General features: G+C 36.2%; 1 protein-coding gene across 5 annotated transcripts in view; it reads left to right on the top strand.

The window, feature by feature from the left end:
* NPAS3 (neuronal PAS domain protein 3) overlaps window positions 1–20,603 on the top strand; it is a 602,217-nt gene that overhangs the window by 165,896 nt on the left and 415,718 nt on the right. For 4 of the 5 annotated variants that reach the window (XM_039553021.1, XM_039553020.1, XM_039553022.1 and 1 more), the window contains one exon: window positions 16,794–17,038. In XM_039553021.1, the coding sequence (XP_039408955.1) occupies window positions 16,794–17,038 (245 nt within the window). Of the gene's footprint in view, window positions 1–16,793; window positions 17,039–17,150; window positions 17,202–20,603 lie in introns of all 5 variants that reach the window. The other variant, XM_039553024.1, reaches the window with a different exon arrangement.

The following is a 20,603-nucleotide window of genomic DNA, read 5'->3' as shown; positions in this document are numbered from 1 at the left end:
TTTCTTTTCTCAGATTTTCCTTCTTCTTTTTTTTTCTTCCCTTTTTTTCCCTTTCTTTTTATTTTTCCCTTTTTTTTTTTTTTTCTCTTTATTTTAACCATGTTGGGGGAAAGAGAACATCCTTGAGGAAGTGCTCCCTTAGACAAGGTCAGATTTCCTTAGATTTACTGAGAGACAAACTGAACAGCAACTGTTTTCTGTGTCATGATAGGGTATGATGTGCTGTGATACTGGGCCAGTTAGAAAGCTGATAAGCAGTTGTAGCAAAGAAAGGGAAGCAGCTTTTTGGAATGTTCCCAGCTCATATGAGCATTGCTCTGGCAGCTGCAGTAAAAGCAGTGGGAGGCAGCATCCCATAGCAATGAGGCTGATTCAAATGCTTAGGTTTTAAAAGTATTTGGTACAGGGATTACATCTTCAATTCAACAAGTACACAGTATTTTTATAGATATAAAAATAGTTTTCAGAACTGCTGTTTAGGTGTACCGGAGTTCAGTGTCACCTAACCCACAAGCAGGACTTGCCTACATGAGCCTGGATCATAAAGTTGATTTATTTACAAGATCCACATATAATCTCATTGAATTTAATGGATTACTGTTATGACTAAACTTTTTGGTTGGTTTGGTATCTGTGAGGATTTGAAAATGCATTACATAAACTAACTATGACAAGTTTTTCTGGCAGGTTAATATTGTGAATCTACCAGTCAAGTTAGTGCTTGGCTCTTGATTATATTAGAAATAAGTAGTAGGACTGAAATTAGAAGCTCAGATCACCAACAAACAGCTTTTCCTATTGGCATTATTTGCATAATTTAAATATAAAACTGTGCTCAGCGAAAGCATCTGCCAAAATATGTAATACAGACTATATCATCTATGCAAAAGAATGAAAGAATACTAGTATCTCGTATTTTATACTCAGAGGCTGATATTAACTGCTCAAACAAGAACCACGTTCCAATATTACAAGATAGAGTGCAGATCCAAGGACAAAATTTGGCTCTAAAGGACTGAATAGAAATTATTCTTAGAAAGGCTTCAATTATCTCCACAGTAAAACTACTAGAATCCTCATTTTCGTCACTACAGACACTTGATGAAAGTAGCAGATGGCCACACAAAGCATCCATGCTATTTTGTTTGAGATTTTAATGTAAACTGAAATCATAAAATAATTTAAATAAGACTTTTAAAATTGGCACAAGAATTCTTAGTTTTCAGAGGCTGTAAGTCTAAACGAATCTTGAAGTAACCAGAAAATCCAACTTCTCACCCGGGTTTATCTCATTCTGTTACTGTCATACAGTCATCACTTTTTACTGCCCAAATGTTCTCCTAACATTTATTCTTCTTGCGTGTCAGGCTAATACCTTCTTTTATACTGGTCATTAATAAAACACTTTAAAACTGTTTAGTGGTTTTGGCATTTCAGTTAAAAACTACTTGGTAGAAAGAGTTTCTTATATTCGGCCAGATTTCTGGCACTGGTTTTGGTCTGTTTGTGGCTGTCACTTTTCAGGGATGCTGGAGGCAATTATGAGACTCCTGTTCTCTGATTTCTCTACAGGGGACAGTCGCAACTGGGGGGGATCAGTACACATGGGCATATCTTTACCAGCCCTTGCCACAGGTCATATAACCACAATAGTCAAAATCCCATTTTGTCATGTCAGTAGTATGTGTCAGTAGGCTAGCAGTGTGGGAATTAGCATTTGCACCTTATTAAAGCTATAGTAAACCCTGTTGCTCAGTGGAGTCTTCAAGTGCCTGGAAGGCATTAGACATCACACAGATACATTGACTCCGTCTGCGTTATGGGGATCACTTCAGCTGCTTTTTCTGCCTTGCTCTTAAGAGCATGATTTTTCCTGTCTTGTGATTTTGAAGCAGGCATTCCTAAGAATACAAATAATAGCTCTATAAGCTGAAATCACAGCAACTGCTGTTGACAACAGTAATGATTTAATTATAAAGATTGACTCTGTGTATCTCTTCATCCCTAAGAAGAGATGAAAGGATATTGTGAAGTATACTATAACCATTTTACAAGGGAGTTTAGAAAAGAAGGCAAATCTGAAAACCCAGGTTTGAAAAGACTACTAAACAGTCAAGTTCTCTGAATGAAAACAAAGCATCTCATAAAGGTTAATTCAACATAATTTTAGTAAAGTAAAATTGAATGTGTTTCATCTTTCTGTATTTTGTTCTGCATTCATTTTTCCATTTAGTCGCATTGTTGAGATGAGCATATATCCCAATCAAACAGTTATAGCATTATTAGAACATGATTCCCACTTGACAGCATAAGGTTGGAGATTTAATTTGTTCAGCTGCTGTGAGCTTCCTGAAACAACTGTGTACCAAAAGAAGGATTCTGCATGTTTTTTCTCATTCTGTTTTTCAAATATTTACTCTTATGAAATCGCTTAGCACTAAGGGTCCATGTTGTCCTTTGAAATCAATGAAGTTGGGCTGGCACATCTGGTGACAGAATTAGACTCTACTTCATTTTTTTTTCTCTTAATTCTTCAATAGCAGGAATTTCCAGACATATTATTTAAGAAAAACAAAAACCCTGTCATACTTGAATTTAAATGAATCATTTCGACTTAGAGTTTTTTTTGTATTAAAATATTACAGTTGCTTTTCTGTCTTCTTTTTTTTTCTTTTTTTGTAGTGATAGCAACAACTTTAACTGATGCCAATTATTTATTTATATCATGAATCAGGCTGCAAATTCGTTCTTTTCCAGAGAGGCAGAAAGATCATGTAAAACTGGTGACCACATGTTGACAGGCTGCATGATTTAACAAAACCAGAGGCAATCATTTAAAAGAAAAATGTTTTATTTTCTGCCAGCAGAGTATAATGGAGAGAAATTGGTTGGTATTATTTTTAAAAATTGCTCAAATCACTGTAGTTAGTATAAAATTGTCTCTGGAACTATTTCCTGTAAGTTAACCAGACATATGATTGTATCCTTTCTCTTTTGAATACTGAAGCTCACATTTCATCTGTCTTGTGTAGAGTCTGTCAGGTATAATAGCTCTTTGTGATGGTTGCTTCTTTTCTTCATTCTTTTCTGTAGCTAAACCCCCACCACAAACCTTAAGCAATTGCTGGTTTTAAGCATCACTCAGTAGCTATTACTAGCAGTCTAGCAGTCACTGCACCCCTTTCCTCTTCCAATGAGCTTGTGGATCTATCAACAGGTAAGATCCAAGATTAACTTGCAGTGTTTATGGGTGTAAATTTCCTCTTGACTCCAAAGTATTTCTAGTTTACCTGACTGATATTATCCCAGAGAGGGCAGGTTTTTAAATACAGCAAGGTGGAATTTTCAAACACAGCACTTGGTGCATCTTTTCACTAGGAACAGGGTTTGTCAGAATTGTGTGGTTCTGAAAATCATACCTTAATTGTCTTGAACATCTCTGTGAATAGTGACTTTTGGGGATTATCTCAAGAATGCATCATTTTGCAGAATGTTTCTTCTTGTTTCTGAGTTCAGCCATTTTAACGCAACTCATTTTACACCAAAAATTCTGAGGTGGTGTAAAAGAAATACTTGTCTGCTTGTGATTCCTTTGTCCCTCAAAAATAAAATACAGAAATGATTGCAGAAGCTCAGTCTAGATTCGGCTAAGAAAATTCTACATGCCTGAGAGAAAATATGTTGGTTTCTCACATGAATGAATTAGTATTTTTCTCTCATTTTACATGCTCTATAGCTTATGGAACTTATCAGATCTGTTTCCATTTCTGCAACATAAAAACCATGACTGGCCAAGACTAACACAGGGAGAAACACATAACTGACGATGTAGTTCAAAGCTGTGTCTCAGTGTCTCTTTCTTCTGTGTACCCCAAATTGAAGGATTTAAGTTTTCTTAGGAGTACTAGTAGAACACTGTAGCCCAGTATAATGGTGTTTCAGATATGGAGTAAAATAATCGTTAAATGTATCAGTTGAAGTATTGAACATGGAAATGGTGATTGATGCTGCTGCTTTCAGTGCTGAAATCTTTTAGTTGTTTTTATGTTGAAAAAAAAAAGAGACTTCTAAAATGAGCAATGGAAAACATACAATGACTGAATTTGTTTAATCAATCGAGTATCTTGTCAAAGAGAAGGTTAAGAGGGTGACTTGATCATGGACCATAATTACCCAGGCAGGAAGAAGATAGCAGATATTTGGAGTTCCTTTTGTTTAGTGGACAAAAGAATTGCAAGATTCAGTGACTGAAAGCTGAACTCAGCAAAGTTGAAATTGGAAAAAAAGCCACAAAATGTTAATGGTGAGGCTAATTTAAACAGTGCAGCTGCTTAGCAATAGAAATTCTTTACATCTTGGAGTTTCCAGATTAGGATTGATACTTTTGCAAAAGAAACCAGATTTACAGGGTAATGCTATATGGCCTGCCTCATGTTGAAGATGATTCTTAGATAATCATGATATTCCTCTCTGATCTAGACCTGTAAGACTTTGCAGGAAGGCACTTCATCTGCTGGGTAATTAAGAGGTCACTCAAGGCAAGGAGCTTTTCAGAAGGGGCCCTTGCCTCTGCATTGTCCTTTGTTTTGTGGTTTGATGTCACTCACATTTCTCATCTCTGTGGCTGGTTGGCCCTTTTTGAGGAATTGTTTTAGCAAGGACTTTTACTACTAGGTTGAGGAGTAGTTGTAGCAACTGCTGGACAGTATTTCAGAGCCCTGATAATTTTAATGCCCTTGATGCAGTCTGATGGATTTAGGATATTGTTAATCTTGCTTGTAGTTGAATATTGCTAAAGAAGATAAGAATTACTTAGAGCATGAGATTTATGTCAACTGTTAAAACTCTGAGGCGTTTGTCTAAGTTTTATTTTTTACAGTTCTAGGGTTGTAATTGATGATGAGTGTGTTTTAAGGAAAGGTTTTGGAATATCACACTTTGGTTAAAAAATCCATGTGGCAGCAGGTCTGCTCTGACTAATTAAAGTGGTTTCTGAGGAGAACTGGATTTTGCTGTACCATATCTGAAAACTTTATTTAGGTGCTGCAAGTACCTGAAAATGAAAATACATAGGGACATACCTCCAGCACAGCAGTTACCACTGCATGACGCACCCCCTGGGATGAGGGCATAACCTTTGACAGCAGACTCTTCTTGGCACTTCAGGAAACGCTTAAACCAAATAATGTGTGTGGCCAGTACTGGTATCTGTAAAGGGAACAAGGAGGAAGTTCTTCTGCAAGCAATGTGGGTTTCATTCTTATCCCAATGTATTGAAACTGCTGAAAAACTAACAATATCTTTTTTCAAATGACTTGCTGCCCTTCATCAGTGTATGTGGCACTTAGAGTTTTTCCACGTCCCAGAGCATTTAATGGAAAGTAAATATAGTCCCTTGCAAGGGAAGTCAGTGAAGGCTGTAGCCCATCCTGGAATATGTAAGCAGTAATAAAAGTTAATTCACTTGTAGTATAGGTAGAAGAAATGTCTGTGTGTGAAAATCTTGCTGTCTTGTGCTCTACTGACACTAATTTACACTAAACTGCAAAAGGGGGTAAGAGTGAAAGGCCTTGAAGTTCATTCATACTCTACTGAGTCAATGGTTCAGCAGCTAGCAATGCACCTTGAAGAGTGGATCTCATGCTTCTGGGAAAACAAGCTTGAATAAATCCACCAGTGAGCTTCTGAAGGCACCAGGGTCTTCCTAAGACTACAGAATAAAAATTCTGCATGCACTACTTGGTTTTGAGCATCAAAGGAAGGTAGCTATACCACCATCCAGGCCTGTTGTTGCATGTGTTTGTATTTTTATGTTTTTTTTAAGATGTGCTTGGAGATATTTTAGAACTGGGTAGCTTGAGTATCAATGACAATATGATCTCTGTCAGTACAGGTTTCATCACAGGCAGCAAAAAACATGCAGGGATCAAGGCTGGCAGTGGTCCTGTAGCTCACTGTTTGTCCTGTTGAAGTTATATTTTGTCAGGTTTAAGACAGCTCAGCTGTGGCTCTGAACTAGAATAGCTCCTTTGGACTGCAGTGCCAGTGTGTCCTATATCCCTTCAATTCTTCTTCACATAAAGCCTTGCAAAGACTCCCATGAACCCATGAGGAGGGTTCAAAACTACAACTTGTGTGTGTTCTGCATAGACTTACCATTGTTCACATAACTTTTAGATTGGAAGGAGAGAATTAGATGATGAGGATGATATTGTAAGAGTGGCTAAGGAGATAAAGAATGTTATTTTCTTCAGAAAGGGTCTTAGTATTGTAGTAATTGAGAACACACCACTAAGAGATTATTTATGTGGCAGCAGTGAAAGAGAGAGGTTGGAATTCTTGCCTTTTTTTCCTGGCTCTGGGAACTAAATTGAAGCGGACAGTTACAGAGAGCACAGCCAACTCTAACAAAATCCCTATTTAGGTCATCTCTAAAGAGCAAACTTGAGTTGCCTGAAGGCAACATTGTGCTCTTAGGCCTTTTGGCAGTAGTAAAAGTTAACAGTATAGATAAACTACCTGGTGCAAACACAACTTTTATAAAAATAAAAAGCCAAAAATGTTTTCACCTGTGTAGCTGTTTATTTCAGAGCTATCACTGGTAAAATAATGCTGTGGAAAATAATGGCTATAGCTGATATAAATGTTCCAGCAAAAGTTTCTGCAATAGCTCTAACACAGGTGAGGAAAATAACAGCTATTAATTCAGAACCAGATAAAAAACTCCTAACCTGAAGTGTTCCTTCTTAAAGACAGTACTCACTAAAGCAGCATGATCAGAAATTTGGATAGCTTTTGTTCACTTCAGAGAGATTTATTTAGGTAGTAGCTTATAGTTAGGCCAAAATGTAAAGCTCATATTTAAAGTGCAGGATGCTATATAGCATTGCTAGTGTGGCATATGAAATAGCATATGTGTAGAACCTGGACTGAAGCTTTGCAGTTGAAAGTATTATGTTTACTTCAAGCAGGCAGATGTGACACACCGTGACACTGTGTCTCTCTTGCCCTCTTGTTTTCCCCACATCACCTAATGGGTGCAGTTTTTCATGCGTTAATGTGATTGCCATCATTCAGGACTACAGTCACAATCTGGCAGCAGTGTTACCTGTGCTCGCTCTTTGGTTACCCATAGAAATACTATAATAAAGTCACACTTTTCGTCTTAATGCTGAATAAACTGCTTCTTTACATATGCGGTAATATATTCTCCTGTCACATAAGTCTTCTTGTTGTTAATTGGAATTGCTTATGCTCATTGAGGGAGGAATACTTTTCATCCTGTTTTGAACGAAAATGTGTAATCTTGAATTTCTTTCCAAACTTCAGTCATGAGGAGAGCAGTGCAGGAAATTGCTGCTGTTCCACCAAATTAGCTTCTCAGATATCCTTTTAATTGGAGACCATAACTCAGATTCTAAGTATTTTAGGAAGCTGAACAGTACAAATTGAAATACAGATATTTCCAGTAAGGGCTCAGTTCAAAGAAAGCTTTTATACACAGATGAGTCTGCTAACAAATAGCATGTCATATGATAATGAGACCATGTTTTCTTACGCAGTTTCACATTTCCTAACTGCACTGTGTGAAATAAGTGGAGTGTTTATCTACTTTCTCTTAAACTGACAAATCTCTGCCTGGGATAAGTGTGCCCACTATAGACAGAACATAGGTATTCAAAAATGAGTCTAAACTCTCAATCAGAAATACATCACTTCCAAATGCAATATATCACACTAGTTCAGAACATTCATTTCTGCCAAAGTATTCTGTTTTTAATGTAAAGACTTCAATTTATGTTTAAGAAGAATCAAACTATAGTACTTTGACAGCCGTTCACACTTAATTTCTTTGCATTAAACCAACAGCATTCTTTTCCACAAACATCCATTGTTAGGACAATGCTCTCAGACGGAATTTATGAGAAATGGAATTATGTTACCAAGGAGATAGCATTTACTATAATGAAGAGTAGATCCTAGAAAATGGCCCCTTTTACAGCAGCTCAGAACAGAGCCACAAAAGCAATTGATTGGTCTTGGCATTTAGTCTTATATCAGCTGTGTCATCCATAGCTTCAGGAGTGAGAACACTAATCTGAAGTGACATTTCTGTTCTGGCGGGCTTTTCTGCCCTGATGAAAGCAATTACTTCATTCCTAAATGATAATTTGCAGGAGTTTCAACCACTTTAATTGATAATTTTTTGTTCTGAGAAGTTCAATTGTGAAGTGATTAGCTGATTTGGTAAATAGAAATTTAAGGTGTGAAATGTACAAGTTGCTCCAAGGTAAAGTGCTGTTTATTGGGTGCTGCAAAATTGCTTGATAAAACTGCAGTTTCTCTATTATCAGGAGGGTGGCAATTGCTTAGTTCAACATAGGAAGAAAAAAAAGACTGAAACACTAGTGTTCTAGTTGTAGAATTTGGATTTAAACTAGTGTATCACAGCTCACTTAATGGTTTCTGTATCAAGGTGTACATTAGTTTTAAAAGATTGTGCGGGATTGATGCAGTTTGTAATCCTTAAAAACCTGCCATGTTCCTATTATTATGTTTTAATGACTCACTTTGGAACTAAATCCTGTTATTTATACGGTTCAACAGAGGTACGTACTGGTGATAAAACATTCAGTTTAATGATTAGTTCAAGCATACACAAACCTTTTCCTTGAACCACATTTACATGTTTAAAATAAAAGGATCCTCTTCTGTGAAACCACAACTCCTAAAAACCAACCTCAAGTCTTATTGGTATAATAAAAAGCTGGGCTTAATAGGTATTATTTTTTATAAGTTTTGCAATAATTGCTAAAGCACTTTTGGCCAAATGTATTTTTTTTTTTTCTACAAAGAAAAGAAAGGTCTTAATAGAAATCAGTTCTGTGATATTTTCCTATACAGTGAAAAAATAATGGTCATTTCATGTGTTAAATGAGAAATATAAAGCAAAAATGAAGGTCAAACTGATTTAGCACATCAAACAGTCTTTGTCAGCCAAGCTTAATATATCCTGAGTTTGTGGAACAAATGAAATTTTGCTGCTATGTTACACTTTGCTTCCAAACAACCATTACAACTGGTTTTATATATTGTGTGAGCATCAGACCATCAAACAGTGCATCTTTACTGACGTGTTGCTGCAGTGATGATCTACAGCAGCAATCTGCCATTTATATAAGGGCAAAATGTGCATCTATATTTAGTTGTGAAATTGGCCTATTATACTCTTGATGTTTACAGAGGCTAACATAAATTAATGATGACAGCTATGAGCAGTGCATTAGTTAAGCAGCAGAGTTTTTACCTTGAACTTGAAGGTTCCAGCTTTAACTTCCAGCATATACTATACAGCTTTCTTCACACATTAAAGAAAGTCTCAAAACATTATTTTTTCTTAGACAGCATTAAATGGCTTTAATTTGTGGTCTAGGCCATTGATGATAATATCAGATAATGGTTAATTTACCTTTTTGGCAAATTCTTGCCTGTAAGAATGGTGATTTTTTATGGTGGGGAAAAAATAAGCTCCCCTGAAAAGTGTTTGGTCATTGAAAGGGTCTGATTTTACTGACTTTGAACTTAGTCAAATGTTAGATATCCTTTGTCTGATGAAAAGAGCAGTTTGAGGAAGCAGTCTGCCTCACTTGGTTATGTACTGCACCTTCACCTGAAAGTCTCTTCAAGCAGCTCGTGTCAGAGCAAGTACAGGCAGTGTGGTAACTATAGATTCCAGTTAACTATGACCACAGATCTGACAAGTATGTAGGTGTTCAAAGGTTCACAAGTTAAAATGCTGAAGTCTTTGATGAATTTTTGATGGATGAATTTTTAATACAAGTCGACCTTTCTCCTTTGAGGCTTCATGCTAGATTAATTGATAAATAGTGAGACTGAGCAATGTTCGGATCTCCTAAGCAAACAAGCAGAAAAAATCCATAAAAATCTGCCGTCTGGCTTCTCAGATCAACTTAAAAAGAAAGAAGGTAAAATTTAATGCGGCTTTTGATTTTGGAGGTTTTCCCCTCACAAAAGTAGTGTCCTCTTTTAAACATTGTAACTGTTATTATTAGTCTTGAAGTTCTTGTACTCTCAGTTCAGAAACAATCTTTGTGAAAAGAAATCTATGAATGGGACAGCAGAAAGAAAAAAGGAAAAGCAAAGAAAGGGAGAAGATATCAAGTCAAAAAGTTGTCTCAAAAGCAAAGAAATCCCCAAAGATAGCAAAATGTAGTGTAGAAATTAGAGGTAAACATATTAACATACTTTCATTATCAATTTTTCAGAACTAATTGAATTAGTCATAGAAGGTTGAGAGAGGATTTTTCTTCTTTCAATTTACATCTACAGGAGCATTAGTTCTCTTGCTTAATTCTTTTGTATTTTGTGTCTACTATACTGAAAAAATATCCAGTTTCATGCATATTTGTGAACTCTCTAGAGCATAACCTTTAGAAAAACAGAATAACAAAAAAATTTATAATAACAAGCCTTAGGCTCATGCTACCACCAATGGTGATGTTTGACTTCCAAAACTGGTCTTTGCAACTGCAACATGTACAATTATGCAGTGCAGGTTAGTCATCTTTACTTCCTTCATCTTTCCTACAGTCTAAATAATTGTTTTGGAGTCTGAAAATGTGCACTGCTGTTCAGATTAATATCCATTGGATTGAACACTGTTTCTGAAATGCCACTATTAACTTTTGAAAAAAACATCAGGAATAAGAAAAGTCATATAGAAGAAAAATCAATAAATATTCCAAATAATTGGTTCATTTAAATATTGATGCTATTCTATTCTTTGAGCTTCTAATGAAGTTTAATTGTTCCATGACATCAGCGATATGAAAAAAGATTTTTATATGACAGAACATGGCTTATGGGTGGCAACTTATAGGTGGAGCAGGACATTATCTTAATGAATTGCCCGGGCATTAAGAGTCAGATTTTAAATGTACTTGTTTTAAATGGGCTTAACTGCCCTCGTTGTTTTCACTGGTCAGCTTGAAGCCCCAGAAAAGATTTGGAAGGGTGTGGCTTTGAGAGAACAGGTAATCGATTATTCCTGTAATAGATCAGAATGTATAAACATTTGTATTAGTCAAATTTTCATAATCATCCACTACATTTTATTATGTAAATACATAAATTATGTAAAGAGGTTATTAATAAAAGAGGAAGGGACAAAAAGTTGATTTAAATACAAAAATATCCAAAGTATGGGAATATTATGTCACATCGTATTAATGTGGAACAAAGAAAATATATAAGAGGATCTTTCTGGTATAACTCATATTGAATTGCACAAATGCACAACTCTGGACTCAGGAGCAGCATAAATTTATTGCTTTATGTAATACTATGACTATGCTCAATAGCAAGTAAGTCTGCTTGTGTTCTTTGTATTAGGAAACACTCTACATAGAGGGACATACATAATTTAAAGTCTCTTTCAGAGGGCTGAGGGGGCTGGATCACTTATCTCCAGTCCAAATTTTTTGTAGTACATTCATTGTGTGTTCTAATGTTGCATATCCTTTACTTATATCTGATTTCTTTTCTGTGAAATGGTTATAATATTCATCTGACTTTGTCCTTTAGAGAGTTGGATACTGTTTACAGTGGACCTTTTGATCCTTGACTTTAAAAGACTAATAGAAAAATACACACAGAGACATATTGCTTCATTCTCTATAAATCCTGTTGTAAACATTATTAGATATTAAGTGCTGTTTTTATACTATATCTGGAGTTGCTGCTACTAATCCATATTGTTGTTAGGGGCTTAAGAAATTCACTAGTGCTCAGTAATATCTGGGTTAACAAGTATGAAAATGTTTAGTAATATAAGAAAAAGTGCTCTGTTCTAGTATACTTTTGCGTTTATAAAGTTTGTACTGAAATCAGGGAGGATTTCAATGCCATTCTCAAAAATACTGTGCATCCTTTGTGAGACTTGGCCATACTTTCCTGCTTGTGAAGCAGAAAACTGAATGGAAATGTGCCCATGAATGGAAATGAGCAATAACAATGATAGCACACCTCAGATAAGCTGTCCACTGGCTCAAGCCACTATGTCTTGAGCTCAGCAGTCCATCTGTCCCTCAAACCTTGTTTTATGGCCGTTGCTTCCAATCCAATCTCTATTTGTGACAAGTCCAATGAAGGTACCATAAATCCCAGCAGTGCTGTTATGTGGGGCTGAGCAGAGGGAGGCCGATATTTCTGAGAAGCTCTGCTTGGGGGGTCCTGCCTGCATTAGGTTTAAGGGAACAGTGTAGGTGAAATGTAAATTTGAGCTGCCTTTCTAGAACTGGGCAAGTCTGTGAAGCACCTCTTTCCAAGATATATTTTGAAATTGCAAGCAAAAATTATTTGTAACTGAAGTCATTCCTGTTTTCATTCAAAATGCAAATCCGCATAATTAAATTATTTCGTTGATTCTTAGTGCCCAAACTGAGACACAGAAGGGAGGTATTGTTATGACCCTGAGATTAGCTCAGTTGGTTAGAGCATGGTGCTAATAACACCATCATCACAGACTTGATCCCCAGCTAGGCCATTCATTTAAGAGCTGGGCTTGATGATCCTTGTGGGTCACTTCCAGCTCAGAATATTCTGTGATTCTGTGAACATATGCTAAAAACTCCTTGTCTAGGTCAGTGTATCTGTTGATGTGCTGTAACATGTTTGATTGCCATTAAATGCTGCAAAAATTAGGATCTGTGATTGTCCCAACTTTAAAGTGACAGATGTCAGTTGGTCAGACAAGTGAAGGTTGTGGGTGTGCACACAGATATGGATGCATGTATATGCTTATGAATGCAAAGTATATAAAATTATGTGAAATAAAACGTGGAGCAGGTTAAGCTTGGAATGACCACAAGCACAATGAAATCACAAGTGAGTTATGAGTACCAATAAAACTTTTATGCAACACCATATTATCATGTCTTCTGCATCTGCTGTGTCTTCAATAGAAAATCTACTTCAGAAATGTCATGTATACCATTTTAGAATTATATGGTAGTATTTATTGTACCCTTTCATCTGTAAAAGCCAGACCCCCTTTATATCAGTCCATCTGGAAAGGCCCTAAAATGAAAAATAAAATATATTTTAGAAACCATATCTAAAATAGCATTAGTTTTCAAGCCATTAAATATCCTGTTTATATGGTACTGCTTCTCAGAATTATCAGGAGCTAGCAGCTGGAAACCTCTTAGTCTTCTTTAGTGGACTCTGTATATGGAAATTCTATGAGAAATGTCTTCTTAAGGGAATGCATGAAGTTTCACCATTGTATGAAAACATCATCCTTTTACATTGTACAGTGATGCACCCTTATCCAATTGTCTTAGCTTCTACCCCTTCTCCACAGGAAGCAAAGAGGAAGCAATATTTATATCCCTTGTGTATATTTCCCACTGTTACTTTCTTGCTGGGACTGTGGATATTATATGTAGATTTGCTTGTCTGCTGGGGGATCTCCTCTGTCATTTGAGAACTCTTAACCATGTGATGCTTGCTTTCTTGGTGTTTTCTGACTGGTTTGAAATCCACTTAGTCAACATGTGTAGTTCCCCACACTTTAATTTTTCTTATTAGCAGAAGAGCCTGTGTATTTCTAAGTTTTTGCAGCCTGATACTTAACAAATTCATTTATGTTCCAAGAACCACCTCTAGCCCCAGTGTCGTATGACAGGAGCCGAGATGAATTTCGGTCTGGTGTCAGCACCACTGCTTTCTGTTTGGAACTTCACACTCCTCTTTTCTAGCATCCTCTTGGGATTATTAGTGCCAGTACATTGCTTTATTAAGAGCATCTGACAATGCAGCTGATACTGCCTATCAGAATCACAGGTGCCAGAGAGGATTAACAGCCATGTTTAGGTTGTATCTAATGAATTCCTGCATCCTGCTGAGGAAATCACTGCTCCCAAATTAAGGACCCATTTTATCAGCATAACTGCAGTGTCCAACAGTATAGTGTATTTCCCTAGCGGAATTACCTAGAGTAGAGATTAGGACTTGTGTGCACATATCAGCGGACACTCTTTTAAAATTTGGCTTAATGGCACTGATGCAAAGAGAAAAATGCTCCAAGTTACAAATTCCTTGACTTAATTCACCCCATGAAGTTTCCACAAATGACAATATAACAAATGTCTGGGAGAAAAAGTGAATTATTCTTAATACTGTTTCTCAGGAGTTTCTTTTTTCTATCATGTCAGCTCCCCATCCCTTCTACTTTTTTTGTTGTATAAGTTTGCATACACATAGGCAGCTTTCCAATCATTCTGTTTGCTGACACTGGTAGCCTCACTTTTCAGCTTAACTGACTTCCACTGCAAACTGTTACTGATCCAGTAAGGTTTTACATAAGTTTACATTCCAATATATTTTTCAGTTTCAGCAGTCTCCTGAAACCTCTATAGGACTTGTAAACTGTGGATTTAGACTTTGGTGTTTCTAAGGAATATTCTATCACTATTCAATTTCTAACATTTTCAGTTTCAGAAGTTGCTGAGATCTGTAATTTTTCTGATTTGTTTTAATAGGGATTTCCAAAAATCTCCTTTCTTACATAGGGGTATAATTAAATGCTTTGGAAAGAAGGTGTGACCCTCTTGGTGCAGACTTTCAGAACAAATCTATAAGCTCATTTCTTCTGCTAACTTGATTTGGGGACTTGAGTTCTCAGACTTGGCTTCTGGGGAAAAAAAAAAGGTGGTGACAGGCAGAAAAGGCCATGTCTTGTGCCATGAAATTGAGCTTTCACTTGGAAGCAATTGTGCAGAGAAATTTGCCTGATGTTGCAGTTGTATATATTTAACTTGTAGAGGGTATACTACTTCCTTGGAATTAATTGGACAGTTCATACCCCACAGACCTGTAGCTCCCATATTTCTGTGTATACATCAAATACTTCCATCTGTTATATTTAATGCACCTTTTAAGGGATTTTCCACATCCTTGACGGTAGATATTTAAAATTTGAAATTGGATAGAGATGCATCTACAGTGTGCATTGTGAAATATTATTTTTCAGGTACATTTTTCCTAGAATATAATTTGCAAATCAATGTGCTAGCATTCTATATAGAGTTCATTAAACCAAGTATGTACTTTACTGTGTCATTCAGTAGGATTGTGTATCTTTACCTGTGGGTAAGGATGTGCTGTTTTCTCCTGTACCTTTATCTCACCATTCCTATTTCTTAGCCAGACTGTCTTTTTAAATAAAATTGCTATTGGTATAGAATTGTATAGGGAATGTAATGTGTTAACCATACTAAGGGAACTGTCATGGAGAGATTCCATTTGTGTGCTAAGGGCCTAGCTGATATGCCCTTCCCAGTCTGAAGTGGCAAAGATGGCTACAAAAATGCAGGTGGTTAAGAATATCAAAAAAAGAGAAACTGTAGTTTATTCCCAAATTAGAAAAACAGGTAAAATAGAGCTCTTAGCTTCATGTTGTTATATCGGCGTGCCTCAATTCTACTGATTTACTTCATATGTCAGAGTGCTTTTGTAGATCTGGCCATTATGACTTTTTTGTTGATAAAATCCAGGGTTTCAGGAAGGGTTGTGGAAGCTTGAGAGAAGCATTTGCTGTTCCATTATACATACTGGTTGTATTCTAGCTCTGTGGTAAACCAATGACTAGCTAATGGAATCGTGGCTTTAACTTCATCAAATTAGTAGGTAAACAAATGAAGCAAAGGAAAGATAGACCCTTAATGAGGTACAAGAACAGTTTTTACTCACCTTGCAGAATGATGGACAGACACCAGCACCAGCACCAACCTGTATCCATCGAGGCAGATGTACTGTGAAGCTTGTAATATCCTGAGGTTGAACGCTTTGCTCTGTGTAAAAAAGGGAAAAAAGCCCCCAGCTGTTAACCACTGTCATCATGCTGCATTCAGGAGTTTTGCACCAATTAAGCAAATAGCCCAGGAGAAAAATCTGAGTTATCTTTGTGTGTTCTATATTGGTGGTAGCAAGTGATACATCTATGCAACAGTGTTGCATAGATGCAATCTGTGCAAAAAATGAATGTCTCAGCATTTCCAACAGTTCCATGTAAAGCAGAAGGTTCTTTCTGATCAAAAAGTGATCAGTCTGCCATGTATGTGGTAGCGAATTACAGTCAGAAATGTGAATCACAAAGTGGGCTTTCTCACCCCACTAACAAAGGGTACTGCTTCCACTGCAAAGACAGTTGAACAACTCCTAAAGAACAGCTTCATTAAAGACAGGAAGTTTTACATTATTACACCAGACTTAAACTTCTGTGTCTCAGCAGTTACTACACAACCTGTTTGGTCATCTTGGCTGCACTGCAGCCCCTGTCAGAGGTGACAAACACTTGAATCACCTTTTAATCTTCTCCCAAGAGTCAGAATTTGACAAAAATTAAGGCAAAATTGTCTTACAGTGAGTCAGAAGAAGCAATGGCACCTAGACAGATAAACCCCACACATACACAGAATTCTTGGGAATTTTTTCATGAGACTGACAGCAGACAAAGGAAAGGCAGGCTAAAAAGAAAGTGGTGTTAAGAGTAGTTACATATGTTGGCTACTACTGAAACTCAAATACTGTCATTACTTTTAATCATTCAAGCATGGAGTAACATTTTATATATCCTGAAATCTGTAGCTCTATGTGCAACAGCATTTTGAAAATGTAATTTGTAGAGATCAGCAGTGAAAAAGTAAATTGGTTGAATGTGACAGAATGCTAATATTGATGAATGTCCTACTTTGTTTATTTTCTTTCAGTTTGCAAGCTTTGAGGAAGGAAAAGTCCCGAGATGCTGCTCGCTCTCGCCGGGGAAAGGAGAATTTTGAATTCTATGAGTTGGCAAAGTTGTTGCCACTGCCTGCAGCCATTACCAGCCAGCTTGACAAGGCATCCATCATCCGACTTACAATTAGCTATCTGAAAATGAGGGACTTTGCTAATCAAGGTGATCCTCCATGGAACTTGAGGATGGAAGGACCTCCACCTAATACATCAGTAAAAGGTATGGAGTAAATATGTTGTGTACTACAGAGTATGGCAGCCTTTAGTAACCTCTAAATTGAAATTTTTACTTTCATCCTTTCTTCTTTCCCTGCATATCAAATCCTTTAAAGGGATTCAAATGTGGAAATCTGAGGTCTGCATGAGAAAGACACCATGTGAAGGTGAAATAAACCTCTTATTTTAATTATTTTTTATTTAACAATGTAACTATTACAGCTGTAAGTCTTCTGGGCGATGTAGACTAAAGTGTTTCAAGTTATAGCTGTTATTGTGTTGCTTTGTTGTAGTATTTTGCATAAGGATGTGTTTGAGAGGAACATGGCATTATTCCTTGATTTGAGAGCTCAATGTCTTAATTTTCTGGCTATACCTTAAAGGTAGAATCACGTATTTCTGAAGTTTGAAAGCATCACATCCACATGCGTAAATTTTCAGGTGAGAGACTAGGATGTTATTTATCCTCTCATTATGTCTATAGAAATTATTTTGACTTCTGAGCCAGTAGGCATCTATTAAAAATTAGACTGTTTTCAGTATTAAATTTCCTCTTTTAATGCTCAAACAAGCAGTTGGGCAGCAAAAGCAATGTTAGATGTGACTTGCCACAAACTAGAGGCTGTGTGCACGTTGCTCCTAATAGTCTTTCCAATGACCTGTGTAAAGTGGATATTTTTGTAATTTATTATTTTTTCAGCTTAGGTTACCCATCTGGATGAGTGAGATCTCTGTCTGATAAGTGTTTTAAATTAAGGAGTAAGACGCAAAACCAGAAATCAGGGTTACCAAAACCTGGGATTTCTGGGTGTCCTGGCTTTAACAGCACAGAAAACTCCTCTCCTTTATTTTTATCTACTGATCTCACATTTTGAAGGAAGCGTATTTTTGGAAGAGGCATATGAGATTTGAGCACTTCAGGTTTTTTCCACAAATTATGAACAATGAACTCTTAGTCGACACTAAATTAGATAGAATGTATATATCATGAGGCCGACAAAAAAGCTACATTTAAGGGTGGAGGGAGGAGGTAGAAATAGAATCTTATTTATCAGCCCACAGTTGTCTGTGTTGTCTCGTGTTGATGGTGCAAAGGTTTTTTACCTGCTTTTCCATTTAAAGGAAGTGATATTATTTAAGGAAAGTTATAATTTTCAGTGAATGGAGAGAGGCATGGAGGGCAAAAACCAATGCAGTTTCAGGCTGAGGATTTAGTAGCTGGACATAGTTACATCATTTCCTATATTTAATTTATATTATCTGCCACATCATATATAATTCTCATGGAGACGAAAAGGCAATAATTACATCATCCAGGGCATGAGTATAACATGGTTCATTAGGCTTCTGATATAATATGCAAATGTTCCCCATTTTTACAGGATGAGAGTTTATTCTCAGGCAATTAAACAGTATTTCAAGTTAGATGTAAAGTGGACTCTGCTGTGCAATCTATGATCTGTCTGTGCTTCTACAAGCTGTCCTGTGTTACTGAAAGTCTGAGCTCTGCCGATCTCTGTGTATATTTCCAGAGTATCTGGGATCTATTTTTCATTATCCTCTTCTGGAATATATACCTGAATATATAATCTTCCTTTTTTTGCAAAGATTCTAATGAAGAAAATAATTTTACAGAACAAAATCATAATCTTAGGCAACAGCATAAATAGTCCAATCTAGATTAATGTTTCTCCCTATAAAAGAGTTGGGAACATTTAATGTCTGTTCACCCTATCTGATAGAATAACCCTGCCCTTCCAGCCATCTAGTGCTGTGGTTCTCATTCCTTTAGGTGTAAGGGGTGTGGGGGCTCAGGAAGGGTTTTGACTTTTTTTCCTTCTGTTTGGGTGCTTAGCTTTATCCTAAGTAGGATTGTATTATTTATGTGTCAGTATATAGAAACAATGCTTGATGAAAGAATGTTTCATTGTATAATTCCCCATAAGCAGGTTTAACTGTATAGTACAGGTATATTTTATGACTTCACCAGTTCTCCTTACATAGAAACCTGTTAACACATTCTGATCAAACATTCATGAAATTACATCAAAAGAAATTCAGTTTCATTTATTAAGGTTGCTTTTTGCTGCCCTAGAAGAAGTTCATATGTATAAACAAGCTCACATAAATAGCTTGCAGCTTCATGTGAAGTATGGTTGATAAACCTACAATAAAACACTAGATATTATACTTTGTATGTGCACAAACAATCTTCTGAATAGACTTAAAGACATTTGGAAAATCATTTGAGAGGTACTTACATTGTGTAGGCAGCTGCAATTTTTTTTCTTCCCCCAATGTGGTTGTCTGCTTGTGTTAATCATTAATTTTAAAAGCTTAGTTTTAAATTTGTCCCCCAGTACCATACAGCAATTTAATAGTTTTAATTTAGTATTTCAGGAAGGTGCTTTACTCTGCCCTGTATTTATCACAGCTTTTCTTGGAAGTCTGTAAAGGCTGATGACTTTGTTTTCTTGTGCCTATTGTGTAGTGATCACTACAAGTTGTGCTTGCAAACGAGAACTCAGGTAACTCCATATAATATTTTCAGAGTCGATTACTTCATGGAAATATCTTGAGCAATTGGAAAGTAACAGATAGTTTTCTCCATTATTTTAGAAATATCTGTACTGTTATAATACAGATCAAATCTGCAATGAACATTATGCATTATTCAAGAAATGACCAGGCATTCTCAGCAGTGTTTCAGCTAAATAACTGATGATTGTAACCTTTAAAGAAATCTCATTGTGGTGACTATTGGTAAATCATTTCTCCATTCATAGTAATCTTTATTTAGAGGCGATCTAGAAACTATTATAACTTTTATTAATCTTAGAAGCAATAGCCAATGATCTGACATTTGCTAAAAATGGAAAAAATTTCCATCCTCTAATACAGCAGACTTCAGTCATTTTTCTTTTAGTACATTGTCTAAGGCTTTCTGTCTGTAGGAAGTCTCAGTTATAAACAAATACACACACAACTTATAGCAAATGAGTTTAAAGACAGTTCTTAAAGACCAGGATATGATTCTATATGGAAGAAAATAATCAAGATATTACTTAAAGTCAGTAGGAATAAAATTGTCTTTGATAGTACATACAGTGTGTTATGAATAACAGTACTACTCTCCTCTGTTTCCATCCTTCCAAAACTCTTTCTTCTGAGTCTGGAGTATGTTCTGAGGACAATAGTAAATGAGATGCTGATCATTTTTTTGAATTCAAATATGAGTTTTCTGAAAGTTATCTGGAAATGGTAGTATTTTCATAGGATAAGCTGTGTGTTAATCCAGGAAGTGGTGCTTTATGTGGCATGGCACTTGAAATCCTCTTGTGCATTTTGATACTAGGCCCTGTAGTCCTGTTCCAACATCAAACTCTTGTGAGGACCTTTGTCTTTTAGAATATTGTCTTCAAATTATTGACTTCAAATTTCATTGTACTTTTAGTACATACTGTTTCTCAAAGCATTCAAAGATCATGAAAGTTTTCATGTTCTTTTCCATTATATTGTGGATTTTTTTTGCCAAGCCACATGTTTTTCCTTTTGTTTTTTGGTTTTGG

This window comes from Corvus cornix, chromosome 5 (assembly GCF_000738735.6).
Source record: "Corvus cornix cornix isolate S_Up_H32 chromosome 5, ASM73873v5, whole genome shotgun sequence".
Taxonomy (NCBI): domain Eukaryota; kingdom Metazoa; phylum Chordata; class Aves; order Passeriformes; family Corvidae; genus Corvus; species Corvus cornix.
Note: the sequence above shows the minus strand (reverse complement) of the source record. Positions and strands in the feature narration are given on the sequence as shown.